The following is an 11,070-nucleotide window of genomic DNA, read 5'->3' on the forward strand; positions in this document are numbered from 1 at the left end:
TGATTCAAATCTTATCCAAAACAACTTTCTTTTCGGGATGAGGTACCTAGTTTGGTTGTGCAAAATCATCTACAGCTGCTACTTCCATGCGAGAGCGGCCGGCGGCGCCGTCCTCGAACAATTAACATTCCACTTCCTGTTTTACATTATTGGACTTTTCAAAGCTATATTACTTTCCAAACAAAGCAGCGACCCAATTTTCGGTTCTCTGACGACACCGTGTGGGTTGTTCTGACGATAATATAGGAGCGGGAGTAGCAGACTGTTGTCGGGGAAAATGCAGATGCGAGCAATTGCACTGATGATGATTCTGATTTGACATGCGGTCCGACACCTACAGTCCGCGGCACTGATGATGATTCTGATTTGACATAGCGGTCCGACACCTACAGTCCGCGGCGCTCTTAGCAATAAGTTAATACTAGTACTACCGCATCAAGCACACAACCACCCTCGCAGCTACAGTGAAGTGAGCGGCTGGCCTTGGGTATGCGTATCAATAGCTACTCCTGTGGCATCAGGCAGGCCAGCCCAGCCACTAGCTAGGCAGAGACGGACGGAGAGGGAGAGGTTCAATTCCGGCCTTCTAGTAGCACCCACGGGATCGGAGAGTACAACAAACCCTCAGCTGGCCTATAAAAAACAAGCAGGGGGGTGGAATCCATTTCCATTCCGAGCTTGCGGCAGCCAGCTGCCAGGTTTTGGCTCCCTCCTCGCCATGGAGATAGATAAGAAAGAGAGAGAGAGAGATAGACGGTGGCTGTGCATGGTGGAGAAGCAGGGCACGTGCATTACCATCCAATGCCGATCCATGCTCCTCCTCCTCCTGGCTGCTCATCAACCTTTATGGATGGATGCATGGATCCATGGATGGATGGTTCTTCATGTGCCCATCTTCTCCACCGAGCACAAACTGTCTCGGCATGCCTCAGCTCGCCAGGTGGTAATAAGCCTCATCACCGGAGTGAGGTGCAGACGGCGATTCCTCCCATCAGCGGTTCTCACTTTGCAAGCTAAGATCCATGCTCGTATCTTCGATGTTCTTGTATGTCTCTTTCATTTCATCTATAATTTCCTCTTTATTGCTTAATCTCGGCGACCCTATAGTGTTCCGGTGCCATTTTTATTTTATCTTTACTCAAGAATTCATCAGTGTTCTCTCAAGGGAGGACCAAGCTGTACACTTCAGTCCGGACTACTCTTTTGGCTTTTTGCTTCATCTTCAGTTGTTCTCTTGAAATTAACTTTTGGATTTTGGATTAGAATGGATTTGGTTTGATTTGATTTGAATTTATCCTCAGCAATGCCCCGACTGAAATGTCATGGTGTCGTTTTTGCAGCGAAAATGCAGGCGATCACCGGAATATGCTTCTTCCATGCCGATCTCAACTATGTGAAATTTGTACATATTTAGATTTGGGGGGGGGGGGGGGTATTGTCGGCTGGAATGGTATGATTGCTCTCAAAATTTAGTCATGCTCGGTTGAATTGCTTGCGAATGGCATGGCGTTGGACTCTCCCGTTCGCCTGTCTCAGATATCAGGAGCCTCATTTTATCGTTGATCGATATGGTGTCAGCATCAACGAGCTGACGGGAACGCGCACAACATGACATATATCCTATGCGTTTCTGCCGTACAAACAACAGTATCTGTGAAAGGAACAATCACGGTGCCGTTGCTATCCTTCCCTCCATGAATAGTACATCATTGCAGAAAAAGTGGAAGTAATCATCCTGCTGATATCCTGCGTTGCCATTGCTTCTATCTTAGCTGAAAGGAGTGGTTTCCCAACACTGAACATTGATGTCATAGTCTTCATCTTCAGAGGAGGCAGGGTGCATGGCAAAGGCGATCAAAGATGCAAAGCTTTGAGCAGTTCGCAGCACTTATCTGAATTTCAACAGTACAACATGATTGTCCATACATGCATGCACATTTCAGCGGGGTCAGATAAACTCCGGAAGTCTACTTTTGGATGCTCTGTAGGGGTGCAAGGTGATCCTTAAGTGCAGCTCCAACCCTCTTTAGTTCAAAATATTGTATTAATTCTTCAAATTGAGATCTTGTTTTGAAAAGTTAGTATAAAATTTTGAATTATAGAGGGTTGAAGAGGCACCTGAGGGTCACCAATTGACACCCCTAATGCTCTGCTCAGAAGCGCTTTTGCGCTCTTAGAAATGAAAACTGCACAAATCCTGAAGCCAATGTGTTGCCAAATAATCCTATGTGCTTTCAACTGCCAGTAGCCACACATACCGTACCCCATGGTTCTGTTTTCAGGGCACCTTGTATATTTGTAGTACATGTGGTAGTCTTTTTCATAAAGCATAAAGGCGCTTCTCTGTGTAATCAATTGACTTCAAGGTGTCCCGCGGTGATCTCATTTTGAAATTGACCCTAGGAGGCATGCCTTTTGAATTTCATGCCTCCACAACAACCATGGACCAGAATGGCAGGATACCCTGAAAATAATGGGTGCGTGGCAGCACCATCATCCCTTCTCTGTTGACCCTCTCTAATTGCTCTGGATCTCACACCAACTAATACCCCAGTGGTCCTGGTGAAATAATGCCCATGAAATGGATTGCCATCTCCTCCAGAGGGTGTGGTCCTCCTGCAGCATGTCTGTTGGATCCACTGCCTGCACCCTATCACAGTGGCAGATCATGTCTACCCGGCTGCAGCAGCACGTACCCGATGGCGCTGTGCCGGACCTAAAATCCCCAGCAGCAATCGGGGTTGCTTCCAGATCTGGGAAACTGCGCCATGTTGCTTGAGCCAAAGTGGCCAGGCAGACCTCACCAAATCTCCCGGGCGAAATCTACCTTTTGGTGCATCAAGATCTGCAGCACCGGATTTGTTTAATAATAATGGATCAATATCCATGGGGCAGAAATGCTTTGGAGATTTCCCTTTTGATCGTGTGGAACGTGCATCGCCCCCAAAGAAGATTCTTGGCGTTGTGGAAGTCCACATGGAGGAAGAACAACATGGCTCTCGGTTTCTGGTGGCTGACAAAATCATCCACTGAAAACTTTCTGATTCTGAGCGCATCCCGAACGTCGTGATCCTTGTGTGCCGTTTCTGCGCAGCGCCGAAAGGAACAGGTGCCAGCCCCATTGTGGCTCAACTAAAAATGTCTGAATCCTAGGAGCGGAATTGTGCCAGGAATTCAGGGTCAGGTCCGCGGTTTCGTGGACACTTCGTCCTGCTCCGGCCGCTACTTGGTTGAGCTCCAATGAGGATAGGGATCAATGGCGGCCGCCGAAGTTTGGCAGCGAAAGCTACGCCACCCGAGCATGCTCGGCTCGATTATGATCATTGTTCTCCATGCCCTTCTTTGAGCTGGGTTGTCCTGAAAGCTACAGGATTGTTGCGTCCTTGGAGGCTTGGAGATTGCTGGGTGCTGTTTCAGCGCCTTCACTGTCGTTCTATGACTTGTGCCACCGCCCACCAGCTTAAACACATTCCCTAAATTGCCAACCAGATAGCTACATTTGTGTGCGTGTGAGCTTGTGCAATCGTTGTCTAAGTTTCCCCAATCAGTTTCGCCGGCTGCCTCCGCATGCCCTGCAGGGCTGCAACCGCCGATAAGCAGGTTGCATGGACCCGAATTCTTTCAAGAACTACTACCAGTAGCTGGTGCTGTTAGGAGTTCAGTGCAGTGAAAGCATCGAAGGATGTCTCGCTACTGAAAACCTGAAATAAGTACAATGAATGCTCACTAGCAATTTTATTCAAACAAAGAAGATATCTTCTTCATCGAAAGTTGGAAACTGTTAAGCATATTGCAATCTTGAGACAGATCAACAGGACAGTGACAACCCCAAATTAATCAAAAGTCTGGTATTTTGTGCTTTCAGGTGATTGTGCGTACTCCGTCAATGCACATTGCTGTCCAGGTAGATACAGCAAGAAACCAGAAGCATAGCAAATAACGGCACAAGTGAACAGACTGGTCTGTTCATTTCATTTCATTCTGGACCACGCACATTTCAAGAGGCTAAGAACATTCGTATGTCCTCACATGGAAATCTGAAACTGGCCACAATAGCATTTCTGCTCAATATCACCCACACATCCTGAGCATAGAAATAGCTGCAGGCAACTGGACAAACAAGCTGGGGTATTTCTGGGAGGCAGGCACTTAATCTTGTTGCAGAATTTCACAGTCTATAGTACAGAAAGTCTTATATGATTCGGAGATGTGAAGGTGTGAAGTCCTAACTTTAACAAGAAAAAAAGAAAAGAAAAAACTTGACAAGAAGGGCTGACCGCCTCCGCTTTGATATTAAGAGGATGCAAGTCTCTAACCCCAGGTTGGCTGACTGAGAGGAGAGCGCACTCTAATCGCCACCAGCCCACGAGAGCACTTGCTAAGTCCTAACTTTTATCAAACACTGTTAAACCAAGTAATGGACTATAGTAATGGCTATGGATGCTGTGCTGTATAACAAAGACTATTATTCTTTCCAGAAGGGAAAACCCGAGTTTAGTATGAAAGTCTGGTTGATCATGGTAGTAAGTGTGGAAAGAAATGGTCAAAATGCCACATCATTGTTACTTGGCAATATCTAGCCAAACAGAAATAAAAAACCACACATTTAGGTTATGGCAGGTGATATAAAAATGGTTAAAGCATTCAGTTCAGTAAGAGCATATGGCGGGTGACATAAAAATTGAAAAGAAATAAATCATCCAGAATCAGAAAAACTATACATGAATATGATTTAGGGGTGGCAGAGTTTGTCATCAATTTTCTCAAACCACAGTAGGCATTATCTGAAGTCACTTTTCTACAAAGAAGGTCATAATCATTGCCATAACGAGGATGTTATCATTTCCAGGGTATATAGTCACTCTGAACTTACGCCGTGAATATATAGTCTTCTTGAGTTTATACAAGAGATTTGTCTGCACAAAGAAACAATTCACAATAGTTGTTATAAGCTGACAGAACAAAATTTGTTCAAAGCTGAACTTTTTAAATAATACTTCTAACATAAACACTCAAGTTCATGTTCGAGAAAAAATAGACATTAAAGTTTCTTGCAAGGAACATTTATTGAATCTTGTTAACACAGTTGTTCAGTATTACCTGAGCAACGATGGAGTCCCCCTTTATTATTGTGCATGCTCTTCGGAATGTACTTCCTAAGAGCCTGTAGCTTGGTTTTGGATCTTCAAAACTGCTTCTTGGTGGGATGAATACATGTACCTCCTTTCGACTTGAAGAAGTAGATATAACTTTTGCACTGAAAATGATGTGTCTCTGTTCCAAACTGCTTCCACTGAATGCTTGCCACTCGCCCTAAATATATAAGGAGAAATGTGATACTTAGCACTATATTGGCCCATGTGTCCATGCAGTCAACTTCCTGAATCTTTGAACGTGCATAGCGAAAAGTGCATGACTGGCCATATAGAAGTAATGCCATTAGATTTTTCTTATTGTGAGGTATCTTTATAATTATCTTTACAAGTATATATTATAATATTCAGTGGAATAAAGTTTCCTCAATCTAAAAAATATATATCATTATGAGGAACCAACGTAATATTGCAAAGCACTGAGAAGTAAAAGGTGGTCTCTATGACCGAACAGCATCATCTTCTAATCTAAGGATAGAAACGATGAATTACAATTTTAATAAATCTGCCATGTGTCCCACATTAACACTCTGTATAGAAAACCATATATGTTGGGGATTGCCACGATGTACTAAGTGTTTCCCTTTTTCTTATATCTGTCTTCTATGGCAGTTTATGCTCTGAAACTTCATATTTTTCAAACAGTAAAGTGTACAATTTAGGGTTTTGTGGCTGTTACACTATCACTAACAATTGCAGATGCATCCCAAGTTCAAGATAGGTTCAGCACTGATCCACATTGCAAACTTGGTTGAGTAACTTCCCCCTTAGATTCAGGAGGGAACTGGGTCAGATTATGTGCAAGGCTCCAAGCTACACTCGTTCAGCAAAATCCGATGTTCGATTTTTTACACAAGATCACCCATTTGTTACATCACACTACTACTGCAGAACCCCATTGATCTATAAAGTCTCCACCAAGAGTAACACTTTGCAGTACAATTGAAGATAATCAGGCATAAGTACAAGCAAAGTGAAAACCACCACACTAATTTTCAGCAGTGATTACTGCTGTCACGTTTTCCTCCGATGTGTTCCAATCTTGGACATCTTAATAAACCACTCCTTGGATATGCCAATTCAAGTTTTCTATTTCTGAACAGCTTCATCCAAGAACAGGTCCAAGAAACCCAATCAATATATCCTCTATCCACAATCATGGAGCAGGCTAAGTACTAAATCAAGAACCAAGAAGCTGATAATCACCTGGCCGCTGGTCCTGACGGTGACCATAACACCCCCGGCGGCGTCGAAGAGAGCCGTGCCACCGGCGGCGCCGCCCGCGACGCGGAACGCGAGGCCGCCGGTCGCGTCGTGCATCGCCATCTCGGGCCCCTTCTTGACGACCGTGAAGTCCACTGGGACGACTGACCAAGCAACGGAAACGGGCGCCCGCGCCGGCGGCGGGGCGGAAGCGGCGGGCCGCTCCATATCAAGAAGCCCAGAAGCAAGAATCAGGTGAGTCGGAAGAGAGGGATTTTCTTGGGGGAAAGGCTCGGCCAGGTGGATGTGGTTTCGGTGGAGGTAGGAACGAAGAGGAAGGCGGATGAATCAGAGTTGGTTGATTGATTTGGCGCAGCGGTGGCGGCCGGCGGTTGCAAGGTTGCGTTTGGGCTTCTTCGTTTCTCGGGCTGACGCGGACAGCGACCGCCGTTGATTCTTCCTCCATCCGGACACGATGCGTACGAACCTGCTTCTCCATCTTGGGCTTCCGTGGACCGTTGAGAATAGAATCCGCTGCAATTGCTGCTATCTGATCAAGAACTTTTTTATGCTTGATCAAAAACTTGTCCGGACTACTGAAGTTGTGTGAAGCTAGTTTGCCCAAAATTTCTTATCGGATTTGGCTCCTGGAACCCAAGTACGACAGCATAGCTCGCCTAGAACCGCGAAATTGTGGATTTGATAATGACTTGTGGAGGGGATTGAGCATAGCTCGCCTAGCACCGCGAAATTGTCCAAAATTTCTTATCGGATTGAGCATGGAGGGGATGGATTACGCCGTGTTCGGATGACTGACTTTTTGTAACTACACTACCTCTGTAGCTAGGATACCCTATACGTATTGACGAATTATAGATACTTAAGTTCATATAACACCTACAGTAATATATTCTCTCACAAAACACTATTGAATCAGCTGCTACAATAATAAGACCCAACCATCCAAACATCCTGTTAGAGGGTTTAGGGGCGTCTATTCATCACCCTATGAGACGAGTGCATGGATCCCATCCGCGCGCATGAAAATAGAATTCCAGGATAGCTTATATGTCCTCGTCGAACGCTTATGTGATGAGATTGTGTGAGCGGTAAATGAGAAGTGAGGTTTTGCTTAATTATTTTGTAGCGGTGTACCTTGTCATTGCTTGTTGCTTGTCATATAAAAATAAAGTAGACCCAAATATAAGAATAAATATTGTTGGACGGAGTGTTTAGATCTTTGAACTATAAAGGCTTGAATTATAAAGGTTTGCATTGACTTGTATGGATGGTATATATTCGAACTAAATTTATTTATATCATTAGAATCACCTGTTATTTGTGCTCTTATGAATAGACCCGATGGGGGAATTTTACCCAATAGCCTTTGCATATATGGGTAAACTTGACCTTTCGGATATTACCGTGGAAAGGTATTTACTCTATCCACAGTTACGCATACCGTTGTGATCCCTAAGCAGTCGAAACATGAACATTATTCAAGAAATTGTATCATATTCTCGATAATTTACAATTTTCTAATAATGATGTAAATATAATCTCAAAAGCCAGATACCCTCTAAAGCAAAAAAAAAGAAAAAAAAAGAAAAAGAAAAGTACACGGCATGGTGATTCTGAGTTTTATCTTCTGGAGGAACTGTTGACTCAACTAGACAAATTTAATGGAGTCCTAAGGAATATGCATCAATGCTATGTCTGTTGCCCCTCCTCCAAAGAGCAGTAAAGCACCGTCACCTTTAGATCAGTTCATGGACAGTGTAGATGATGAGCTTTATAAGTCCTATTTGAAGGTGACTCATATGGAAGTGATGGACAATTAAGTGAACTGGATAAATACTTATTGGAACCACCATTGAGGGCTTCTAAAGCTAAAAAGAACAGATTTAGATATCTTGGCATATTGGAAATCTCAGAAGGAAGAATATCCTATCCTCTGCCTACTTGCCCGTGATGTCTTGGCAATGCAAGTGTCAACTGTTGATAGTGAGTCTGCATTTAGTGCCAGTGGCCGTGTCATGCATATGCATATCGCTACCGCCTTGATCCTGATATGGTGGAGGCACTTGTCTGTGCTAAGGATTGGATAACTTCAGCTAGACGAGGTCGTATTTCAACTGAGTTCATTTCAAATGTTGAATGTACAATTGATTAGTAAAGTCACTGCAACTTCTTTTTGATTTTCAGGTTCTAAGAACATTTCTTCTCTGCCAAGTGATCTTGAGATTCTTGGTGCCATTAAGAATAGTGTAACTCTTGAGGTTGGTTCTTCTCTTTCCATTATTGGCTACTGGTTTGGTACTTTGGTATGATAATATGAATACTAATATATTTTTATATTTGTAGGATAATTTTTCAAAACTGGTCAATGATAATTATGTGGCAGGCGACGATGATGACATGGCTGAGGTTCAGTTGTAGGCATAAGCAACCTGCGGCCCTACACTATTCTTAAAGGCATGCTAGTCTATGTTTAAGTCTCTCTATGAATTTGGTTCATGATCATTTATGACTATGTCATGTATGCTATGTGCAACTTTGTGTCACAGTATCGTGCATGCTACTATGTGTTAGTTATCGCTGATTGGTTTGATATTTGGACTAATATCTTAATCGAATCTTCACTACTTGCATGTGAGATGTGTCAAGTCATATAGTTAATGATATACTCTATTGTTTGATATGTTTATCATTTTTAAATATCATTTTGATGTGTTTCAATTGTTCTTGATTGTATATTTTCGTTTCCAAAATTACCCAAATACCGTGTCGTTTTTGTTTTCAAAAATAATGTATCGCTTTCATTTTTGATGAAAAAATGTGAAAATGAAAATGATAGAGCCTTTCGCCGATCATTTCCGATCGTTTCGAAGACTCCAATAGCTACTAGCCTTAGTGGAGGAGGAGGTTGGTGGTGGTTCGGCCGGTGGCGAAGGTCTGGCAGCCAGGGCCGGCTCTATAATTTTAGGGGCCCTAAGACAAGTAAGAAGATAAGGGCCCATTAAACTAATTTCCAGTACCAAAATTATAGTATATAGTACGAACTTTGCATTATTTGTACAGCTCATAAAACACAATAATAGTACAACGAAAAACTGAAAATAATAATCATTATGATTACCTCAAATAAAAATATAATGCTTGAGTACTTTGTAGAAACCACCTTCGAGCATTTCTTTATGTAAAATCTTCAAGAACTATATCAAGATTAATGTCATCCAAAATACCCTTAGCCAAGCCATTCAATCTTTCTTGTAACATAGTTGATCTTAAACAATTTCTCAACAGTTCCAATTTGGAGAAACTTCAATTGACTTATGCTACTGTCACTGGAATAGTTAAGAGAATCTGATATGCAATGTCGACATTCAGACAACAATCTGCAGCTTAACATACTGAAAAATCACAGTTGCTAACATCAATTCTTCCGTCAAAGATAATTGCAATACTTTTAACTCGGAGAAAAAAATCATCCAACTCAACATCAGACTGGAAGACTTCCTACGGTTGTACGTCATGGGCTCATGGGCAGGTTTGTTATACAAAAAAGAAAAATTATATGTACTAGTTACCTATATGGTCTTGGCCCGTGGTTCGGTTAGCCACAAAGGCACACATATATCCACGTTGTTGTAGCACTCACTAAGAGTATTGCTAGTCGGCAATCAAGTCTCTTCCGCGGACTCAACCACAGTCACCTTGATCCCGGGTTCCACTAAGGAGTTTCTCCACTAAGGAAGGGGGTCTCCACATCCCCCGCACAAAGATCGTCCACGCCGCTCCACACCAAGTCGGAGGGTCGTCGACGTTGCCGGTGAGCTTCAAAGCTCCAAGGGGCCGACACACCAAGCTCTTCTTATATGTTCAACAAAGAACCATAGCACAAAGGCACAAAGCCTTGCTCTCACTCTCTCGAGAGCTAATCTAGCACTTAACACTCTTGAAGCTAGTGCTAAACCTAAGGATATGATCAATATGTACTTGGGTTGGCTTGGAGATGTTTTTGGGTGTGTTTGAGGCTTGTAGCAACTCCAGCAAACTTCAAATGGCTGGGGGATGGTATATATATATATATATATATATATATATATATATATATATATATGCCTCCAAGTCCATAGAGCCGTTGGCCACTTTTCTGCGCATGCACTGGATAGTCCGACGCTAGGGCACCGGTTCATCCGGTCACACTACGCACTGAAGTAGCCGTTGGGCCTTCTGACAAGTGACGCAGGTGGCACCGGATAAACCGACGCATTAGTCTGACGCCAGTCGGATCATCTGGTGCTGAAGACTCTGCCCCAGCTCACTTGACATCGACTCTGGTACATGCTCCGGTGAATACACCGATGCTTCAATATGACCTTGTCGGATCATCCGGTCCCATTGGGCTTTCTCCACGTGGCCTGGCACCAGGTCTGCCCATTGCTCCGACGCCCTTGATTCAGATTATCCGACGCTCGTCGGATACACCGGTGCTTCTGCATCGGTTCATCCGGTGCCACTTGGATTTTCTTGGCACCAGGGCTGCAAGTTGCACCGACGCTTGGCGTCAGTTTATCTGGTGCCAACCGGATAGACCGGTGCCCCTGCTTCGGTTCATCCGGTGCCACTAGTTTCTGCTAAACTCGTCCATTTCAATCTTTTTTTTGAGTTCTTTCTTCGTGTTTTGCTTTGCTTGGCCTTTTTACTCCGT

General features: G+C 43.6%; 1 protein-coding gene and 1 long non-coding RNA gene across 2 annotated transcripts; one reads left to right on the top strand and one right to left on the bottom strand.

The window, feature by feature from the left end:
- Nucleotides 1-537: 537 nt before the first annotated feature.
- Nucleotides 538-2,207, top strand: LOC120665831. The gene is made up of 2 exons (XR_005671366.1): nt 538-1,045; nt 1,341-2,207. It is a non-coding gene; the product is annotated as an uncharacterized LOC120665831 (long non-coding RNA).
- A 2,384-nt stretch (nt 2,208-4,591) lies between these two features.
- LOC120665830 (protein LURP-one-related 7-like) lies at nt 4,592-7,050 on the bottom strand. The gene is made up of 3 exons (XM_039945511.1): nt 6,360-7,050; nt 5,101-5,313; nt 4,592-4,916 (listed from the first exon to the last, which is right to left on the bottom strand). The coding sequence occupies exons 1-3, from the start codon at nt 6,582-6,584 to the stop codon at nt 4,791-4,793; spliced, it is 564 nt and encodes a 187-aa protein (XP_039801445.1). The 5' UTR covers nt 6,585-7,050; the 3' UTR covers nt 4,592-4,790.
- Between the last annotated feature and the right edge of the window lie 4,020 nt (nt 7,051-11,070).

The sequence above is a fragment of the Panicum virgatum genome, chromosome 3N (genome assembly GCF_016808335.1).
Source record: "Panicum virgatum strain AP13 chromosome 3N, P.virgatum_v5, whole genome shotgun sequence".
NCBI classification, from domain to species: Eukaryota; Viridiplantae; Streptophyta; class Magnoliopsida; order Poales; family Poaceae; genus Panicum; species Panicum virgatum.

Coding starts and splice junctions, on each gene's coding strand:
- LOC120665830 (XM_039945511.1), bottom strand. CDS start 6,584: ATGGAGCGGCCCGCCGCTTCCGCCCCGCCGCCGGCGCGGGCGCCCGTT. Junction 5,314..6,359: donor CCGTCAGGACCAGCGGCCAG/GTGATTATCAGC, acceptor TTATATATTTAG/GGCGAGTGGCAAGCATTCAG. Junction 4,917..5,100: donor GGGACTCCATCGTTGCTCAG/GTAATACTGAAC, acceptor TTCTTTGTGCAG/ACAAATCTCTTGTATAAACT.